A 22,579-nucleotide genomic window follows, 5' to 3' on the forward strand; every position below is an offset into this window, starting at 1 on the left:
TTAATGTAACACTGGGGAACCGCACAAACAACCATCATCGTAATTTTGTCTACCGTAGATGAATGAATGAATAACGACAAACAGAAACTGGCGAGGGGGTGTAGTCTACCATTTCCTTAGGAATAGCATATGTTTCGCGTTTTTCAGGCGAGCGAAGACAACGCGTATGAGCGCAAGGTTGGCTTTGAAAGCGAATCACGCCTTTTCTGCAAGATGCCAAAGACTTAAGATCAGTTCTAAACGAAGTCTGTTTTAAGACAATCGTTCGACCATCATATCTGTTTGTAAATGGGTTATTTGAAGCAGACAAACTACTAATCTTCTTTTCTACTCTTTATTTATGCTGTTTCGCCAAAAGCATTCACGGTAAGTAATGTTTATACGGTTTACTGACGTTAGATTTAATTAGAATGTATGTAGCTTTGTTAGGCAATGGCTGAACTCCTTTTCAGTTACCCTTGGACTTTTTTCCTGGGATAAATTCTTTTTCCTTGGTAGATGGACGCCCGAAAAAGCTTATCTTCTTACACATGTTACACGGTTTATTTTGTCTACTGTGTGCATACGAAAAACGACAAACAGGAAATAGGCGGGTGAATACACCTGCAAAAAACTATTGTATTTCATTTTTACCAAAAACAATTCCTACTTTTATTGTGCCAAGATTTTGATTTCATGACGCATTTTTAAAAGCTTTCCGAAATACTTTTAATATTTTTCCAATTTCAGTCATAAGCTGGTCAGAAGCCAGGCCAGACTCCAAAGAAGCCATAGGCGAAGAAAAGAAACGAAACGAAAAAAAAAATCAAAGGCAATTGCAAAAAAAGAAGAGAGACAGACAGACCCAGTCCTTGCGGGGCGGCAGGGAAAGGAGATCTGGGAATGAAATAATTCAGCCAATGGAGTTGCGCATTTCAAAGAAGCGAAAGTTCAAAACAAGATGGCTTCGTCTTCGGGAAGTATGATCGAAGTTCTACGTTTTGAATGAAGTACGTTGATATTGTATTTAGGCGATGGATGCCAAAAATGGTCTTTTGGATTCGTCAGAAGATGAAGGTTAGTTTTAAACTTGATATTCGTATTGAGGTCGCATACAAGGGAGACAGATTGGTGATGACTCGTCTATCGTCAGGCGACCTGTCGAGGTTGGCAAATATACTGTAGACTTAACTTTTCGATCCTTATTTTGAGTGACCCTCAAAAATAAGTGGTGATACATTTAAGCTTAACTCAATATTTCTGTTGAAAAAGTGTTTAAAATGAGCTTAGTTTACGAAGCCATGCAGTCCACTGTACAAGTATGAACAAAACCTTCATCATAAAAGAGTCTTTTCAAGTGTCACCTCGATCTTGATTGTATTAAATTGTGTGTCAAATGGGAGGACAAAAAACAACAACAAAGGACGAATTTTGGTGTTTTTGATATATTTATTATGAATAGATATGCTGCTAAATTATTCCTGTACATGTATGTCTTTCAGCATTTATTGCCATAGCAAATGAGTTGTTGGACAAATGCAATCTTCCTGGTAGAGTCTCTAGACTGGAGGAATGTAATGATAGCTTTTTTGTTGGAGTTTACAAAGGTCTACTTGGGGATGACTTGCCTGGTAAGGTGGAAAGAAAGGCACTCAGGAGGTGCATGTGGATACAACTGCCGTAAATCCTCTATTGAGCCCCCTGGGGGGCTTATTTCTTTCAAACACATTTACGTAAGAGTGAGGCTTAATAAAGATGGGGGGCTGATTAGTTGAGAGGGGGGCTTATTTAATTCGGCAAAGATGGACTGCATCAGTTCTTGATTAATTGAACTAGAGTGTAAAGTGGAAAAGTATTTAGTACAATAAGTTGGAGGTTATGAAGTCGAGGTTCAAAAACAAATCTGAAATTCTAGCTAGTGAATAAACCATCCTGGATCAGTCCACACAAAGTTTTACAGTCATAATTGATTGATACAGTCTATCATTTATTAGTGAATAATAATGAGGAGGGGGGGGGGGGTGGCTTATTAACTTTCTAACTACTAGCTTACTAACTTTCCCCTGAAGAGGGAGGGCTTATTAGAAAGGGGGGCTAAAGAGGGAATTTACGGTAATTTTTAAGAAACAACACTATTACAGTCTCACCTCCTTATTACTAGCACCAAAGACTTACAGACACATTGGTGTCTATGATTAAAAGTATAGAATATAGAGCATGTAAGAAGTATTGCAATTTGGGGCTAAGAGAACTCTCTGTTATAGAGAAGTATTTAAGGAGAGGTTTGACTGTGAAATGGTTTGTTTTCCACCCAAAGTTAGACTAGCTGTCACTGAAATTTATGCCAAATGCAAAGTACACAGAACAGAAGACAATATTCTACTATTATTGAAGAATGTAAACATACTGACTGCTAAATGTTATTAAAAAATGTTATTCAAAATGTTATTGCATTTAGCTGAATATTTTTTCAATACTTATTTGTGCTAATGTTGTCATCTCAGGCATAATTGAGAATCCTATAACAATTGAGCAGCACATTATTAACTGCCAAATAGTGATTGACTTGGTGGCCACAGACGTCCTTAATGTGGACCTCTCGCACATTTCTGGGAAAGGCATTGTTGAAGGTGATAAAGTTTCCATCCGAAACTTCCTTGAGATTTTTGCTGGCTTACTTGAGTATTTCATGGAGTGTGTGGATGAATCAGATGCAGGTATGTCACTGAAGGAGTATGTGCATCAAACATCAAAGTAATGATAAAGCTCATACTCAGGCTGCAACATATTATATTTTTAGATACAAGGAAAAGGAAATACATGTACTCAAACTTTTACCTAAAATATGTATAAATAACTGGAAGTGTATGCACAGTTGTTGTTTCAAGACACATGAAAGTAGTCAGTAAAAAAATTTTCATAAATGATCTGGAAATTATTTCTTTACCAATGTTTATAATTTACAGGTTCTATTGATGAACAGGACTCTAATCTGTTGACCTCTGAGCATGATGTGATTTCTGGAGTGTTAAGAGAAGAGTTTGGTCCCTCCTATCAAGCTCCCTATGAACCGAGATCTCAAACAACCAGGTTTATTTAATTTCGTACTAGAATTAATAATTTATTTTATACATGTAGTTGTGAAAGGTGGGAAGAGGAACTATAGGGGGGATTACATGTATTATGCCAAAATCGAAAATACTTGTAAGATAAGTCTTTGCTGAGTGATAAAAAAACTACCTTCTTGTTTGTTTTTTTTTTTTAAATGTAATATTTAAAGTATGTCATTTGTCATTTTTTAAGACTCTCTTAATGTCCATTTTTATGATTATATATGTTGGTCAACTTATGGGAAATTCTATATCTAGTTTTTTTTTTTGCAGTAGCTATTAAATATAATAAACAGGTTTATACCTTGAAAGCCCTTATTAAAAGGACTTTTCACTCTTCTAAATTGACTTTACTGGCAAGTAAATTTGTAAAAACATAATATTGCCCAATATTATTTCAATCTTTGTGTGTAATACTTTTAAGTTAAAACAGTTGCTTTATTCTTTTAGGCCAAACCAATTCACAGATGAAACTGGACATCCAGGTGCAGAAGGAGGTCAAAATTTTGGGGGTGACCTATTAAGAAGACCACCACATGGAGATCCTGACCCTGCTTTGATGAGAACCGGAAATTCCACTGGCTTTGAAGCTGACACTTCAACGGTATGCTTTTTAACATTTGTATTAAAACAAGTGAGTAAATTTGGAACCCACTGACAGTCACTCCAGTGTAAAATAGGAAACAGTTTCATTGTAAGTTGTCATGTGACCTTGAAGTAGTGTGGTTCCAGGGTTCTAGCAGCACATCCCCACCCAAAAATTCCTAAAGTACTCCCCCCCAGGGTTGGTTTGGTGAGTAAAAGGATGATGATGCAAAGACTATTATATTGCCTGTCACCATGTTGTTTCACTTTGCTGAGTTTCATTGAATTTCAATAAACTATATGTAAGTTATTTGTGTACCCTTGATTTTGTACCTTCTTCACTAATCTGGGCTCCCAACAGTTTCAGAGCTCAGCCCCATGCAATACCATTTGAACAACCCTAGCTAGTAGGCTAAGCAGGATTTGAGCCCAGGGTGACCAAGTGGCAAACCCCTAAACCATGTGGTGATGTTGCCTCGTTACAAAATAAATGTAGTTTACACTTAACGGTATGTTGGATTGAACTTACAGGCAGCCACAGTGGTCTGAACCTTATTACTTGTAAGCTCATAGGGAGTATTTGGATAGTGCGTAGCCCTCTCCTAACTTTGCTGCTCAATACTTTACCTCACCAGTTAAGCGACTCAAGGGGCACTGTGAGTGATTCAACAGGGGAACTGATCAGACTTGGGGAAACGACCTCAGACAGAGTTTCATCTATGAAAACTGCAAGAAAAGAGACCAGGAACCCCCTTCCAGACTCAAGATCTAGCAGTTCTGCTTCATCTCCTATTGCTTCTCAGGAGCAGCACAAGTTTTTTCAAAGTGGTAACGGTGAGGGCCGAAGCGCTGAGAATGCTTCTCGAAGGTTGGCTACACTTAGGGATAGTTCTCATTCTCAGGGGACAGGAGCTTTTGGCAGTAGATCTAGGTAGGATTACAGGTTTATTGATTAAGTCTACACTAGTAGTTACTGGGAAAAGGTTACTACTAAATTTATTTGATCTGAAGAAGCGAACTCTTTGAGAAGAGAGAATAATATGATGATGTTCCATTTATTGTTATAGTTTAGTGGCTCGTATGAATTTGAAAATCACTTTAAGGAGCAGGTTCTCTTAGACAATTAGCCTGCATAACAGGCATTATTGGGAGCATTCAGGCAGGTTTTTGGGGCGTGAGTGTGAAGTACAAGATACAGAAGAGGATCAGGGAAAAAGAAATAAATAATAGCATGGTATAATATAATAATTATTTTTTTATCTTTCTCTTCTTCTGACATGTTTCACGCTTTGCACCGTTGCCCCAAAACTAACCTGACTGCCTCCAATAACACCTGTTATACAGCCTATCAGAGAGTAATTTATTGCTCGCTTTGCTCACACGTTGTCAGACCTCTCTCTTCACTGAAATATAAAAATAATATATTGTTCTTTCGTGTAGTATGTCAGTTTGTTGGGGGCAACCTTTTGGTGGACTACCGACACATCCTGGATAGAGGGTTTTGCTACTTAACCCTGGCTCCTGACCCACTTGGCTTACACTCTATCTCCCTCTCTCCGTGTTTGCATTTAGCTACACTGTACAAGTCTGTTTACTTGGACAATGTTTTGTAAAGAATAATCTAATGACCTCAAAAGAGATTGTCAGTATTTCATGATGTACAAGTACAAACTGCATGCTTAAAGGCAGCTAAACTAACTCTAAAATTAGTTTATAATGATCATGGTGTGTTATTTTTAGGAGGCCTGAACAATCTTTGCTCAGCCAAGATGGCACATCTATGGAAGATGAGCTGACACAATACACTCTAACCCCTACAGTGATTGGGGATTCCTCTGGTGCTAAAGATAAGGTAAAAAAAGCAATGAAATGTATAAATTAAGTCTTTTGAAATTCTTTCGTAACATTGCCTGTTACAACACAGCCTAATTGATTCAGAATTTAGAGAAAGTCCATATAATCTAAAAGGAAAAAACAAGATTGTGGTTCCACGATTTTCTACAAATTTTATGAACTATTACATACTGTATAGAAGCGCCGTACTATTGAACTTTTTTTCTGATCACTTTAATAACTCTTGCAATTTCACACAGTTTTCCAGTGAAGTGAAAATGGATCTGTTGTTTAAGGATTTTAATTTCAACAGTCTATCAACTCAGTCGGTGCCCAAGAGATCATCTAATTTTTAACTTTTAATTTTCAAATCTGTGAATTTTCATGTAATTATCAAATCTTAAATTTTAACCTATATTTTTAGCATATCATGTACATTTTTTAGCTTTTTCAATGTATATTTAAACCACAGTTAGATAAGAATATTTTTTAGTACACACCACCCCTCAAGCAATGTACTGCTTTTATAATTATTGATTGTGTTCAAATAAAGGATGTTCATTCATTCATTCAGCAATAAAGTTAACATTATTGTAATTGTCAGGTATTGTCTGTACAGTTCATGTAATTCTTTTATAATATTATTATAAATGAGTGTGGGCCATTTCAGGACAACACTTACCCAGAAGATCATATCCCATCTTCTTGTGTCCTGGGCGCAAAATATTCGTTCTATTTACAAGAAACATGATGTGTTAAAAAATGTCATAGGTTCTCTTTCCAAAGAAAGTTTCCTTTGCTTCCCAATGGCCGGCCATGCTCCACATTAACTTACTGAAGACTTAATAGTTTATACTTAGTTACACCTAACTGTTTGTTTGCATTGCTTAATCGTATTCACTTACAAGTATCACGCTTAACCCTAGCACTCAATGAAGTTTGTGGAGTCACCTCTTAAATGTAATTAATACAATGACTAAGCTTGAAAAAATAGTTATTACTTTTTTGTCATAATTATGATGTTTTTAGTCAGAGCATCGTTCACCCGGAAACCAAGACAAGCCTTTATCCAGCTTTCTGTCTGCATCCTCGTCATCTGCAGCATGGCCTGAACAGATATCTCCTTTGGAACCCACAAAAGACTCTTCCAGTGGAGCAGTAGGTGGGTTTGATGCACTAGGTCTCCGCCCAAGAGAGCGACCAGCCAAGACCGTAGTCACAGACAGTGGGTCGCAGGATGGCAGTGATCAATCAGCTCCGGTGTATCATCATTATCATCATCATTTTCACCACACACAGCCTCATGGTAGAGTGCCGTCAGGTAATACTGAAAATAATACTGTAATAGTAATACTGCAAGTCAAGGAAAAAGAATGTTTCTCATCTCCGCCCGCTTCATTTTGGGGGGCCGCCTCTCTTATTTTTTTTATTTGTTATTGGAAAAGTTGGAACGAGCGAAAACCAACAGGCATTACTTTAAACATCAACAATTTTACAATCCTGTTTAAAAGGCCTTACTTTCCACAAAACGAAGCATTAATATTAAATACTGAGTCCTACTGACGTTTTTAATGGGCCCTACCTCTTGAAATATATCATATGACGTATCACGTTGTTTAAAACATGTATCAACCAAATCTGTGTTGAATCAATAACTGACGTTTTACTTATTAATATTTGACCGAAGAACTCTTACTTTTCCATGGGGTAGGGTAATAATTTGTTAATAAACTCTTCCAAAAGAAAGCATTCAATTGGCAATAATAAAAATGTTGAAAATAACAAAAAAGCGCCCACCCACTATTATTTTTATGGAAATCCGGACAAGAAACGTTTGCTTTTTTTTACTTGGCCTAATAGTAAATGTAGTAGGTCCAAATGAAGTTTGTGGTCATAGATAAGCGTAATTAGGGCTAGGAAACAAAGGAAATTGAGAAACAAGCAAGATTGAAATCATTTTTTCCCTGAATTTCATTCTGGCCTACAACAGTCAGGGCAGTCTCTAAGGACTGGGTGCCAGGGATTTCCTCTGGTTACTATGTCGGAGCATTTCCCCTGGCTACTTCAGTTACTTTTATAGAAAAAAAAGGAGAAATCATTAGTCGAATGACAAAGAAAGAAAACGCTGACTCATAGGCTTATTTTAGAACAAAAGTTCTTTGAGCTAGGCAGACAATCTGACTTACAGTGTAGTTTTAAAGACAATTTTTTCAATAACCGATAAGCGTAATACCGTAAATTCCTAAAATAAGCCCCGGGGCTTATATTTTTCAAAGGTCCTTTCCGAGGGGCTTATATTCGGAGGGGGTTATCTTTGGAGGGAAATTTGTGTTTCAAAATCGATTGGGCTAGCCTTACAGTTGTAAGTAAATTTACCGTTTTTGCTTTGTTTTACTTTGTATTTGAGGGCAATTTTCCTAGTACAAGCCCCCGGGGGGCTTATATTTGGAGGGGGCGATTTAACGGAGGGTTTTTTGCGTCACCGGTTTTGGGGGCTTATATTTGGAGGGCCTTTTTTGGGAATTTTACGGTAGTTCTAGTGGAGCGCTTAAATAGAGTTAGAAAACATGAAGCACGTTTAATAAGCTTCAGTAAAAATTACTCCTCTTAGTACAATAAAACCTGAGTTTCCCTCTTTAGCCAGCAAAATGATACTGTCTTGAGATAAAATGTTTTCTCCGTTATTGTATTTATACAACTTCGTTTTTTGCTTTGTTGTTGTCTTTAGTTTTCAAAAACGCTGTAAGACATGCGGTTTCCTCTCGAAAAAACTCTGACAATGCGATTTCCCGCCAAAAACGCGGCGTGCACATTTGGCATTTTACATTTGATTACATGTAGGATGTTCCCAGTTTCAAAAACCCTCGCTTTCAAAATGAGGCTTTCCACAAGGTGCAAAACTTTCGTCTAAATGTTACTAATTTGCGTAAGATTGAAAAATGATTTTCATTTCAAATATTTGACATTTACCCTTGTTTTAAGGTGATCTTACACAGAACGATTCGCAACGACGATTTTTAGCGCAACTCAGTATTACGACAACTGTTTCGAATGGTTGCAACATTGTTGCAACATTGTAACGCTGTGTTGCGCTAAAAAGTATCGTTGCGAATCACGTCCCCTGTATTAAATATCGCCTTTAAGAAAGAGGCTTGGGGTAACTCAGAAATTCGGTTCCAACAAAATTCGGTTTCGACCGCGGCAGGATTAGCTCAGTCGGTAGAGCGCTTGACTGCAGAGCGGGAGGTCGCGGGTTCGATTCCCGGGGCCGGACCAATACTCAGGGTCTTAAACTAACTGAGAAATGAAGATACTCCCTTTGCCCTGCAAATGGCTAGACCTTCGCGTGGCTCGGATGACCACGTAAAATGGCGGTCCCGTCCCCAGTAGGAGACGTAAAAATAGTGTCCCCAATTAGCACTTTCGTGCTAAATACATTGACACTCAAATAAAGTGCATAAAGTGCATATTTGTTGCTTAACAAACAGTGGGAGATGTTGAAGCTTGTTGGAAGAGTAAAAATGAAAACCGGCAAAGTCGATAATGAGTAATACCCAAACATGTCCAACGGAATAGCACCTTGCTCAACAAGTGACTTGATCCTGACAGATTTCTTGCGAAAATGAGTGTTGAAAGCAAAATGTGATTTTCCTTTTGAAGATGGCACATGTACCCTCGTTTTGAGAACGAGGCTTGGAGCAACTCGGAACTGGCTCGCATTTTCGGGCACGGAAAGTGTTTTCTGCTATCCATGTTTTTACGATCCTTGGGAGTTTTAGTACAAAATAGGCCAACATACTTCAAATCTTTCCATTTGAAACTTATGAAAAGTCACACTTCTGCTAATGAACTTGGTGCGCATAAAAATATATATATTTTTAAATGTACCAAAATGCTTTTGAGAGGCGTATTTGGCACTTTATTACTAGAAATAGGCAGCCAGCAAATCTGATAGGGAAGAAAAGGGTCATTATAAATGATTTACTGTATTCATTACCTGTATTGAAAAGAATTTCAGTCTTCGGCTGAAGTGAGTTCAGCAGCCACATTTGGTGTAGCAGTTCCAACAAGTCATCTATCAAGGTCAGAACCAGTAACAACAAGACCTTTAGGTGGAGTTACCTCTGCACAGGCCGACAGCCTGATACGGACTGCTCCCGCGGATCTTGCCCTCCAACACACAGGTAGAGTTATTTGTTGATATATTAGATATGAGTCAAGGTTGAGCTCCAAAAAATTGGGTGTCCTGTGTTCATATGGCTGTGTTACATTACCTGTGAAGAGAGATTTCATAGTGTGCTAGAAGGGAGGAAGGTATAGCGTGTATACATTTGAATTTAAGTGCAAGCTATTAACTCTAATGGAGGAAGCCTATTGAGTAAAAGCCCAGTGGTTTCTTTCAGGCTTCCTCACCACTAGGTTTTTGAAGACGTGCTGTATATAACTTAACTCAATAAACTTGAAACTACATTGTGCTCAATCTGATATTACGCCTCCGTTACTCCTTGCTGTACAGATTTAGTAAGGTCAGGATTTTTAATGAAGGCTAATGGTTCGTTTTCTCTGTAGAAGCTGCTTATCCAAGAAACACTGCTGTGTCAAGGACCGACTTTACTCACCCTTTCCCCGCTGTAGTTACTGCGTCAAGTACTGGGGTGACTGTTTCAAGTATAGACCTTACTCGCCCCACCACTACTGGGTTGTCTGTGTCAAGTGCAGAGATTACTCGCCCTCCCCATGCCGGATTGGCTGTGTCAAGCACAGACTTTACTCGCCCTCCACCTGCTGGGGTGACAGGAACCACGTCAACCTTTACGGACTCAGTGTTTTTATCAGAGTCTGGATCATCACGTAAGCCCTCTGACCGCATTCTTTTAGTGATCTAGATTCTATTTAGTGATCGCAAAACAAAAACATATACAGTCAAATTTCTGCCATCGACCACTCTCGTAAGCGACCAGGGCCCAGTTGCTCGAAGCATGGTTAGCGTTATCCAGCGTTTAATACCTTGACAACGTATTGGTTTTGATACTGCTTAACCAGTGGTTAAAGCTAACCATGCTTTGAGCAACTCAGCCCAGCTCTAGTTAGGACCACCTTTGTGAAACCCCATTTGAACTGACTTAAATTTTGTAATGAAAAGTGCTAGTAAGCAACCGCGACCACTTTTGGGATTACCCAACTTGACTTTTCCTTTGTTTTTAAGCTCTCTTAAGCGACCACTCAGAGTTTTTCTCATATAAATCAACACGTTAATGAAACTGCGCGCTGTGCTAATGGTTCGTTGATAAAGATCTTGTACAGTGCAGCATCGTATTTGTAAAAGTTTAAGGTCATTTCTGTATCGAGTACTTTAGCCTGCGTGGCAAAGACCACTCGCAGAATTATTAATGAGTTTTCGAAGCTCTCGTAAGCGACCACCCTCTATTGTTTTGCCATGCGGTCGCTTATGAAAGCTCATCCTCGTAAGCGACCAGCTCTAGTTACGACCACTTTTTAGAATCTCCGAGGTGGTCGCTTACGAGAGCTTCGACTGTATCTAAATAAAGAAGGTCTTCATGATTTAAATTGAAAGAGGAAAGAAAATGGGTATTAAATTTCTGATACATTTTTTAGGACCTCCTTTCTTTAGACCGACCACGGCTGGGATGACTAGCGAAAGCTTTGTTGGTACAGATTCGTTAAGAGACAGACTGGGAAGGTCACTGATAACAACAACAGCTCCCTCTACTACAGGTAAAAACCGATATTTCTACTCACTGCAACAGCGCTGTCTATTACAGGTAACCTACACTGGAACCTCTATACAACGAAGTCCTCGGTATAACGAACGATTTTCTGTACCCCAGTAACGTTAAACTACTTGTAAAAGTGCCTCGATATAACGAAACCTCGTTTTAGCGAACGTATTTTGCGAGTCCCTTGGCCCCTCGTTATATCAAGGTTCTATTGTACAACGATGACCTTAGATAATATTAAGTTTAATATTTTAAAACTCGGAGGAAATTCTATTGTAAATAGAGTCGAATGCAAACTGTCAAGTCGCAATTTCAGTTCTAATTTTTTTTTGCCCAGGTCCTCTTATCTCGTTTTCAGAATCAGGAATCGTATCTCGGGCTGAAACAACCCTATTGTACGAGACACATACAGATGTCACGACGCAAGGGTGGTTTAAATTACACGCCCCTGAGGCTTGTAAACGAAGGGCATGCATGCATATAAAAACTTGCACATTGTAAAGTAGCCTTTTAATCTTACCTGTTACCATCTTCTCGGGACAACCCCTTAGACAAGTCCATGCTACCTCTATTCTGAGGGAAAATACTTGAAGGTGTGACAGACTGGTAGGAGAAGATTACTCTCCCGAAACACGGGAAAAGTGGTTGAAAAACTTGTGGTTTTGGTAAATTACAGAAGAAAAGATCGTTACCTATACATTTCCACTAAGTATCTTATTTGACGTGATGAGGTAGAGTCCTTGAGGAGAGGGGGGGGGGGGGGGGGGGGCAATAGACCACCAAGTAAGAAACAAGTTGCACATTGGGGAGGGGGGTGGGTCCAGGGTTATGGTAACAGCTTAAATTGAACCATGAATTATAAGCAGAAATTAAATAGCATCTCTCTATCGGAACTTGAATGTTGAAATTCTTATTTAGGTTCTTCTTTGCCCGTGTCCTCGACAATGCCATCCACAAGTTACAGACCTCGCGGTACACTTGAGAGAAGTTTAGACGCGCGAGCAGCAGTACTGCAGCAAGCTGACAAGTTAGTGGACAGACTGAACAATATAAGGAGAGGACAGGTATGTTTCGTTGATGTCTACAAGACGATCTTCATTGGGTATCCGGTCACCTCGTTACCAAACCATCTCGCCACCAAGAAATATGTATTTTATTGACAAGAGGAGCCCGCAAACCTAATCTCCAGGGTGTTATTACGCATGCGTCGCATTTATGTAGCCAGCGTTCGTTTGGACTTCCGTTAAGAATGAATGGAATGTATATACAGCAATTTGATCATGCGCGTTTGGACCCTCTATTACTCGTAATCTGGTCACGCGTGTTTTTGACCATCTGTCACTTGAAACATACGCAAAGTACAGCGTTGGCGCAAAAGCGTTTTGACCTTCGATCGTTATCGCCCGCACTCCGTAACCTTTGGTTATTACTAGTACTTATCGAAAGTCTGTAAAATAACATTCCTTCCCTTTAATTTTACTATGAAATTTAAGAGATGGTAAGGAAGGTAAGTATCCTTAGGTAATCTGGGAACGACCGCATCGTAATCCCTGGTAAATGCGCGAGTCTCGCGTTCATCGAACCTATTCTCACTATTTAGAGTATTAAGAGCTCGAGAAGTTCTTGCCTAGTCCCTAGGCCTCATTATTGCGCGCGGCCGATGCGTTTCGGTTCACGTGCTCCGAGCGAGTTGTTCGTCTCGGATACGTCACCGAAATGCATTGACCGAGAAGGCCTGGGAAGGCGCCGTACAGGGACTAGGAAAGAGAAGTTCGACGTAAAGATTGTCAATTACGATCGACAGATTATATTTGTATAACTATTTGGTTTTGACGAATAAGTAAAAATTTTAGGTAAGTAAACTGTGTCAATTATTGCAGAATTATTATGTGGTGGCGAGTAGACTTCTTGAAGGCGATTTCGTTCAGTGGTGGGGAGGTGACTGTAAACCCTTTTACTGTATTCACGACCGTTAACTATATAGCCACACTTTCTACAACCAAACAAAATACGCCAAAGAGGATCATTGTACGTTTCTGGGAAACTGCCCACCTGCCCCTCCCCTAAGCTAACATTTACACTTACTTCTCGCTTAGGGCAAAATGTTGGCTTAGGGGAGCGGTAGGTGAGCAGTTTCCCAGAGACGTATTCTTCGCCTCATTTGTGAATAAGTGCGTGACAAAGGACCCGACAAAGCGTGCGCCCAGTTTTCGAACACACTTTGTCAGTCCCTTGACGCCTCTTTATATCTGTTTTGTGTTGCAAACTGTTGTATAGACGTTGATATATTATATTACTATGTTCCGAGCTTGATTTTGACGTAGGAAGACACGTAGATTATTATCTACTTCCAGTTACCTTGTTTCAGCGTTATTGGTACCAACGTTGCCAAACATATAATGGTCTTTTTACAGCCATTAGCATCAACTTACCCAGGTAGAGCGACAGCTGATTCTGTGCAGGCAAGGATCACAGATCTTGAGCCTTCAGATGCAACTCCTAGTTCAGCAGCTGAAGGACGCCTTGCAAAGGTCCCTAGACCGGAAGCGGATGACAGCGGAAGTGAAAGTGACAGGGAACTTGATGATGAGGAGCTAGCCCAGAACAGTGACAGTGCAGTTGGTAAGCTAGCCTTAGAAAACAGCCCAAATTTCGCGACGCTACCACTGGTTTCCCAGAGAAATGACGTCCGAGAAACGACTGCAGAAATTCCATACTGATGACGTAGCACTACCCAGTTCTGGGTATTGCCTCTGATTGGTAGCCTGCGAACAGCAGACGCATTTCTGGTCGTCGCTTCTCTCCCTCCGAAGCGACGACCGGAAATGCGTCTGCTGTTCGCAGGCTACTGATTGGTCGTCCCGCGAGGAAATTTAGTTCAACCTGCAAGCCAAAAAAATACATCCGATTATTAGCCCCTCGAATACCCTCTCCCCCTTCTGAATTCGATTTATTGTTGTATTTTAAAGCTTAATTTTAAAAAAAAGAACAGTTATAACAAAACGTATTTAAATCAGCACTGCTATAGCTTGTTTCGAAGCGTCTTTTCTTATTACGATAATAAGCCACCTCGGATATAAGCTCCTCTGTTTATATGCCCTACTAAAACCCCTTAGGAAGATTATAAGCGGCAGTTTACCGTACTCAACTTACATGATTAAATCAAGCTGGCAGACTATAGCAAACGCAAGTGTCTTGATCTTCACAGATTATGGAAGAAGAGCACCTCGTGCCGCTGCGGGGGTGACACAAAAGATGTCCATATCTCGACCAGGACGTCGCAGTGGAAGAAGCAGGAAGTCTCCAAGGATACCGTCACCTCGAGGGTACAAAGGTATAAGGCTTGTTACGCGGGATGACGTAGTCAGCCAGCGTCGTAAATTGGAGACCGCATTCCTTTCGTTTTTTTCTTAGGAGTCAACAAATTGCCCTCTTTTTTTTAACTTTCCCGTATCCGGTGCCCGTCACAAAAAAATGTGTGATTTTTATTATGTAACTTCGAATCACGTGCAAGTGAGGTTGGATTGCACAAGCAGAAAAAAGATACTGCGTCAGCAAAGGAGGGAAAAGTAAGCTTACTGCGTAGAGGAGGACAGAGCTGTAGTTATTGGTCTGATACATTACATGCTATTGTTGAATGTGGAAGTGCATTTATTGAGGATAATAGTAAAGCCGGAATGAAAATGTCAGTAAACTACCCCCTACTCTTCACATATATGGTGGTAATATTGATGTAAGTTTTGTTTTGACGAGTAAAGGAACTCTTGCCGTAACACATCTTCTAGTGTATTTAACAGAACATCTCTGTCTCTCCTTCACACATTCGTTGTTGATACTTTGCTCAACTTTCCAATTCCATTCAACATAATTATTACTTACACCAACACATCCCGCGTAAACGCCTCCAGGCGTCTTCTATTTCTTACTTGCACTATTCTTAAGCATATTCTTCCCTTTAAAGGAAGGATATTGCTGTTTTAGGTCAGTTCTGTGCTCAAGTCATCACATGCCCACCAACCCCTCCCCAAAGCCAACATTAATACTTTTTTCTCACCTAGGGCAAAATGTTGGCGTAGAGGAGGGGTCGGTCGGTACTTTCCCAGAAACGTATAATGATCCGTGATTACTTTGTGCCTTTACTCACATAGTCCACACACAAAATCCTCATGTAGAGTTATGAAGGAAAGATCCAAACAAATTAATCAGCGAGCACTAACCGTTATAATTTTTGGCGACTTATGCAGCCATAGCACTAAAACGTGAAAAAATTGGCCAAGTATCTTCAAGTTTCAATCCATGTCCATCCGTACCCTCCGTAGTCTGCTACACAGCTGTTTTTAGTGTCGTCACGCAACGCTCCTCCCCATTAACTTTAGTTAGTTAGTGGGGAGGAGCGCTGCCTGACGACACTAAGAACGCTGTGTAGCAGACTATACCTTCCGTAACAACAGACGACGGAAACATTTTTAATGCCTATAGTCTTAACTAACAAAACTGGACTATTATTTTTATTTCCGTCAAAAAAGAAGATAAAAGAATTTCAAGAGATGGTTCATGGAATATTAGGGCCATTTATGCGAGGAAAGACGTGAACTTTCCGTATAAACGGCAAATTTCGTCTAAAATAAGACGCGACTTAGCTAAGACGCGTCTTATTTTAGAACAGCCCTCAACACCTGTTCTTAGATAAGACGCGTCCTAGCTAAGACGAGAAAAACTTCGTATAAATGACCTTTGCGTCTTACATAAGACGCGAATGCACAGTACGCATGCGTTAATTTTTGGCGCGCCATGTTGGATTACCGTTGCCACGGGCAACATTTACGTGAAAACGAGTCAAGAACAGAAATAAGACGTGAACCATTTATACGAGCTGTTTTCGTCTTAGATAAGACCTGCTCGTATAAATGGCACAGTTCCCTTCTTATGTAAGACGCTTCCTATTTTTCCTGGTATAAACGGCCGTATTGTTCTAATTTGGACTAATTATGTGAAGATGTACACCTGATAAAGTTGAGTTTCACCATTGTTGTTTTTTGGAGAACGGCCATTCTGTTTCATATACGAGTTGGTAACAATTCACTCCTAGTAGTTTGCAAGCAGTTTTTCAAGAATCTTAACCAGCGATCTTTCGTTGCACCTAATACCCATTATATTGATCCTACTCCCCAATATCTCACCTTTTTGTTGCAATCAGATTCTGAATCAAAAGACGAGGATTCTTCTCCCGAACGCCCTGCCCGCCGCGGCGTAACGTTTCGTGACACGGTCGAAACCTTTCCTGTTTCTGGAAGAATGGATCGTCTGAGACGCCTGCTGTATGAGGAAGCCGAGGAGCAGCGGAAACAACACACTAAAGTCATGCGTCAGACGTACCGTGACCAGTTAAAAGAAATACAACACGAACAAGAGAGAGAGAAGGCTCTCCAGCAGAAACGAAAAATGGCGGTGAGTACCATACACTTTATTTGATAGCCTGTTCACGGACGTTTTTCTTTCTTTTCTTTTTTTGGCAAGCTTTCCCCACCCCCACCCCCATGCTCTTGCGGTCAGTCATTCACACTCTACACTAACACTTCCTTTTCACTTTGGGCAAATTGTTGGCTTAGGGGAGGGGTAGGTGGGCAGTTTCCCAGAAACCTTAATAGATCCTTATCTTCTATAGCTGCCTTCCAATGTCCCAAAGAAAAGGCCAAAGAAGAAGAGTCCAGTGAAAAAACGCGGCAGGTTGGAGGCTGTTTATCGGTCCCAGGTCAGGAAATCCCGGCCGGTAAGAAGGCCTGAAGTTACAGCCAGAGGAAGAAAGAGAAGTGCCTCGGCCAGCCCAGTCTTAACGAGAGGAAGAAGTGGCAGTCCAGGTTAGTGGAGTAAGGTGGTTGTCAGACTTAGGACTTTGAATGGTAGTTCAAATATTACATCGTTGAAAACTGGCTGTTTAGCCCAATCATACTGTACGTTTGGCAGTGTTTTGGTAGGAATCAAAACGTTTAAGAGAAACATTTAGCATCCTGTTTGAACGTTTCTTAATTTTTTTCTTCTTCTTCTTCTTCTTCTTCTTCTTCTTACTATTAGAACATGAAGTCGAGCTTTCCAGCGACTTTTAACAAACACCAGGATAACAATATGGAATTTAAGCATGTAGCTATTTAAAAATAGCTGAATGCTTTTAGCTATTTTTACGTACGATAACATTAATCATATTTAAAAATTCTTAATGTTATTGTTTTGTTTCTAGATCACCCAGATTTATTACTCCCTGCCATGTTAGAGGAGTTTCCCTTTCTACACGTGTCGCCCCAGACCGCACACAGCATGTGGCAGAAACAGACGCGGCATCTAAGCTCTGCTCTTAAATCTGGCACCGAAGCGAGGCGAACTAAGACTCAAAGAATGATCGAGGAAGCTGAACGGCGACAGGAGGCCCTCGTGGGGATACTAAAGAAAGATCTGGAACATAATCTTAGAATGGTGAGCTTTTACTGTGTAGTTTACACATATCATTGCGCAATATCTTTGAAGGGGCGAAATTTAACTAGAATATTAAGCAAGTACCAGAATCAGAATCAGAATCTTTTTGCATTGCTCTCATTTTAGACGGATAGCTTTAATGCAAATTTGACATTATTTTTTTAATGTTATGCACCTATCAATGTAAAGCCGGCGGGGGGGGGGGGGGGGCAGGGCATGGGGTGGGGATTTGATTGTCTTTGTTGTCCCTGGAGTAGGGCATTTGACTGATCTTGTTCTCCCAGGGGAGGGGATATTTGAATCTTTCTTCGCCCGACTTGGAGATATTTGACTGCCGACTCGGACGAAAAAGACTGAGACGGAACATATGTTTCCCCGCTTCCACGCTTCACGCATGCGCTATACGGTTTAAAAAGATCAGGAAATCATGGAGGCCAATGAGAATAAGCGAAGCCTGAGTGAATTTCACTGTTTTGTCTTCAAATTTCGTTTGTTTTAGCGTGTTTTTGATCAATTGAACCTCTTAAAATACTGTGGTATCAAAGTAAACGGAAGTAAAGAGAGACCAAGTCGATTTTTGTAAGTACAATTAATTAGTGTATGGCTCATTCGCTACAATCACTGTAAACTTATAAATCTGACGTTCTTTGTACCGTTTATTAAGAACGGTATATTTAAACTTACCAAATGTGGACTTTCTCCTAAAGGTTTATGTATTCTGCGCAGTGTAACACGGATTATGGTTAAAACGTATAATTGCAGCTGTAACAGGAACATGTATCTTTAGTGATGCAGCAACGTTTATAAAAGATTGCAGAGTTTTATTTGGAGATATTTTTATTGTGCCTTTCTTAGGTTCTACCTTGGGATTGACAGCAATGTGCAGCCTGGGGTGGGGAAATTTGGTTGCATTTGACTGGAATGATTTGCCCGTGGGCAGGGAATTTGATTGCAAATTTTTGAAAAAAGTCAAATCCCCACCCTATGCCCTGCCTCCCCGCCCCCCCCCCCCCCCGCCGGCATTACATTGGTAGGTGCATTATGTTTACATTTTCTCATTACCAACCCCACCTCCCCCCCAACACACAACATACACACTCCCACATCAGTCGGACGTTTGCGCGTTTTCTGTACGTATTTTCCCATATTAATTTGAAAGCCGGTTTCAATTTACCTTTCTTTTGTCGCACGTTAGCAGTGTTTTCAAAATCAGCCGTCGGCCGTCGCATCCGACGGCAACTTTTTGATTTGCGACGCCTACTTTCCCTTAGGTAAATTATTTGATACTGTAAAACTTTCGATAAAAAGTGGCAAGTGTTCACAAAGCTGTTGCGAGCAAGCAAACTTGAAATTGTTTTGGAGAATTTCGCCAAAACATCGCTTGAGTCTGGTTTTAAAATACGTTCTCTGCGTAATACGTTGAGTAAACGTTGAGGACGAGTCGAAGACTGGGTCTCAGTTACAGGGAACATTGTAGTTAGCGGTTTCTGAAGCCACTCTATATAAAACGCCACATGTCGTCTCCAAGAACACGGCAAAATGGCAGAAAAGCGACAGCGTGGTTTACGGGAGATGTGATCGCTGACAGTGACAAACAAGAAAAAGAAAAAGGATGCTGCAGGTAATAATGTAATGTTTTCCCGAAGATATAATTTTGTCATTTTTTGTAATTGAGCGGTAGCTAACTCATTTACATACATATTTTTTCCCGAACTCGATCAACAGCATGTGCGATGAATCACATACGTCGCCGGCGGTTCAAAATCCTGTGATTTCACGTTCTTTGAAAAGGCACAGTGTTATTCTGTTCAAACTATATGTGAATTAAATAAACGGATACACGTTTGTTGGAAGTGACTAGTGTTTGAGTGTTTAATTACTTTCGCACAGCGTATGGACATAAATACCGAAAACAAATTATGATTTTAATGTAAACGTTTGTTAGCTGATATATTTTGCGCTCATTAAACACTGATACCCTAATATTGTGATTAAAGTTACTAAAAGCATCAAAATTTATCAGTATTTTCGATATCTAAAATTTGCTAGTTCTGCGTCTCAAACTGCCGGAAAATGCGTCTCCAAGAGCCTAGAAATTCAAAATTTCCTGGGGGGGCATGCCCCCAGACCCCCCTAGAGAGCAAGGCCCTCCGGGCCTTGCAACTCCTACTCAAATAAACTCAACTCCTACTTCAAAAACTGTTGAAGACCCTGGTTAGTGCCAGACTTGATGCACCACGTTTGGCGCTTTTTTTCATTTTCCAGGGTGCCATCTCCCTGTATTTTGCTGGTGCTTAGATTCTCGCACGTAGGTTTTCTATTGTTAAATTCCTGCTTAGTTTTATAAGGCAACGTTTTGTGCTAAGTATAGAAAAGAACAGGGTGTGACGTCAGGTTACCATGGTAGCAAGACCGCCGTTTGCATTGTCGAACGATGGAAGAAAAGTATGGGCTACCGTTCTGTTTCTGAAGTGCAATCATGGACAGGAAAGACACGTGTCAATTTTTTCGTTTTTCTGCCATATTTGCAAGACCACGGTTTGTTAACATCCATAAATTTCGCTACCATGGCAACGTGACGTAACAATTTTTCCTCTCTGTTGTTAGTACGTGTCACTCAGTTATTCTCCTCCATTTTATATTTCAGCGAGAAAAGCAGGAGAGGCAACAACAGCAGCGTACAGTCAAAAGCAAACTGAGAGAAAAACGACAAATCTCTGCGCGTGCGCGACGCTACTATGATGAATACGAAGTACGCATGCGCGCTAGGATGCTGAAAAGACGCACACGGGAGGAGCAGGTCAGGAAAATTAAAATTTTCGCTTTTCACTTGATGAAATAAAACTAAAGGTGGATTTGGAAGTAATTTTGCGGATTTGATTCTTCTCAGATCTTCAAGAAGTTGTTCGATGATGGTTTGGATATTCAGAAACAGCGTATAAGGGAACTGAGAGAATACGCTAAGGAAAAGAGAGAAGGTCTCGCTCAAAGGCAGCAAAATGAAATTGAATCCCTGGAAAACTTGTATCCTTTAAACTATGACCTATCTTCTAACCAAAATATTTAACAGACTAGTAGGCTCCATTTCTGCTGCTCGGGTCTCGGGTCCAGTCGAGTTCTAGAGGCTCATTTCCCAAACAGGACTCGAAAGTTACGGTCAAACGGGTAACAAAAACTTGCAACTTGTTTTGCTACGAAATGAGTTGAAAAATAATTTTGTGCAAGTTGCGTGAATACAGACTTTTAAATTGGATAAAAATACGCGGGAGTCACACCATACACGGAATTTACGTCCCTTGCTGCAAAACAAGTTTGCCTTGGGCCAGTGAAAAGCGCAACATGTTTCCTTTTCCCTACTGCGCGCGTGGCCTCTCGCGTGGAGAGCTATCTCACAGGCGATGTCTGTTTTGGGTATCCGTTCATATCACTTAACGAAGACTGCGCCTTCTCCATCCCCTGACTGTCGTTTTATCCTTGATGTACCCCAGTTATCGTGACCAATTTGCCATGCTATCTGAAGGTATCGCTCGTGAGAGGTTCGAGATGGAAGTACGCGAAAAAGCGCAGGAAAAGGTGAGTTATCTTGCAGTTTTGTTGCTTTTGTTCACATCAGATTGTCCTTCAAAATGAGAATTACTAGAATTAGAAACGTTAAAGCCCATTTCCGAGCTGCCCTGTCCCTAGTGTACAACCACAAATGTGAAAAAAAGTGAATGAAAGGGGCACTTGGACTCATTTTGAAAAATAAAGAGGACGTCGTAATCCGTAAACGACCTTTTTCGTTATTTTTACGTTAAATTGAACGCCCACCCGGTGTTTGGGAGGTCATAGGCTTGAATCCTGTCTGTGACTCAGATCGTGAACTGCTGATTATTTCATCTTCACATTTGTTTCACCGAGCTTAAAATTTACCATCTTTCATTCTTTCATTCAATTATATTGTTCAGTTACAAAGAATACAAACTGATCACCACGATTAGAGTGTAGGGAATGTACGGGGAGCCAATCTCTTCTCTTCTCGCTCCAGCGGGGTGGGAAGAAGACAGACCCTGGGGACCAACTTGGCCGAGAGCATGTAGAATAAACTTTTTTCTCACCGTGCGTTACTGCATTTTAGGTGTTACGTCAAATGCGGAAAGAGTTACGTCACAAGCTGGAGCGTGACGTCAAGGAATTCCAGGACAACCTACAGCGTGACGAGGATTCTGCCTACTTTAGACAACTGGAGGCCGATAGATTGCGAGGAAAATTTCAACTTGCAACTCGCAGCGCATTCTACTAGAAACTTTTCTCATTTCTCTTAATATAAACAGATACAAAAAGAAGGCATTCGTATACATATAACTTCCAAAATGAGCGGACGTTCTCAAAAAGTGGAGGCTGGTAAATTTGCTGCTTCTTCAGGAAACACGAGAATTCCTCACTTTAGAAACTCTAGGAAGAATGGGTACAAGCTTTGGGTACGGGGGACAAGCGTTAGCTATGATTGGTCAATGGTATCCAAGACAACCAATAACGAATCATAAATAACGCCTGTCCACCCAAACGATCCCAGAAATCATTGCACCAAGAGCTAGTTCCCATTCCCTTTATAGTTCTGGAATGGGGAATTAGGAGAAGTCCCTCGGCCCTGGGATCTTAGTTCTGTCTTTGCCCAGTCCTTAAAGCCTATTACGATTCCATGCTTTTCCTGTCATCGATAAATTGACATTAAGGGATCGTTTTGAGTGGCGGAAAGAAAAAAAAAAACAATTTCTTGTATATAAGTGAATTGCAAGCTCCACTGCGCTCTGATTTCGTTATCGACAATTTCCTGGTTTCTACGACATTTTTTTCTTTTTGTGTTCCTTCATACTGTATAGTGTG

The 22,579-nt window shown here is 40.4% G+C and overlaps 1 protein-coding gene across 1 annotated transcript; it reads left to right on the top strand.

Moving 5' to 3' along the window:
* The first annotated feature begins 928 nt into the window (after positions 1-928).
* LOC140942188 (uncharacterized) lies at positions 929-22,148 on the top strand. Its single transcript, XM_073391153.1, has 21 exons — positions 929-1,056; positions 1,482-1,610; positions 2,484-2,696; positions 2,946-3,069; positions 3,540-3,693; positions 4,310-4,605; positions 5,415-5,527; positions 6,559-6,828; positions 9,518-9,691; positions 10,077-10,358; positions 11,124-11,243; positions 12,164-12,309; positions 13,660-13,867; positions 14,454-14,579; positions 16,443-16,693; positions 16,911-17,103; positions 17,481-17,713; positions 20,361-20,513; positions 20,604-20,737; positions 21,202-21,286; positions 21,831-22,148. Exons 1-21 carry the CDS (start codon positions 1,014-1,016, stop codon positions 21,993-21,995), a joined length of 3,612 nt encoding a protein of 1,203 aa, XP_073247254.1. The 5' UTR covers positions 929-1,013; the 3' UTR covers positions 21,996-22,148.
* Positions 22,149-22,579: the final 431 nt, after the last annotated feature.

This window comes from Porites lutea, chromosome 6 (assembly GCF_958299795.1).
Source record: "Porites lutea chromosome 6, jaPorLute2.1, whole genome shotgun sequence".
NCBI lineage: Eukaryota > Metazoa > Cnidaria > Anthozoa > Scleractinia > Poritidae > Porites > Porites lutea.

Excerpts from the sequence above, each read along its gene's own strand:
- LOC140942188 (XM_073391153.1), top strand. The coding sequence starts at position 1,014 with ATGGATGCCAAAAATGGTCTTTTGGATTCGTCAGAAGATGAAG. Across the intron at positions 5,528-6,558 it reads CTCTGGTGCTAAAGATAAGG|ACCAAGACAAGCCTTTATCC; the intron begins TAAAAAAAGCAA and ends GTTCACCCGGAA. Across the intron at positions 17,104-17,480 it reads AGGAAGAAGTGGCAGTCCAG|ATCACCCAGATTTATTACTC; the intron begins GTTAGTGGAGTA and ends TTTTGTTTCTAG.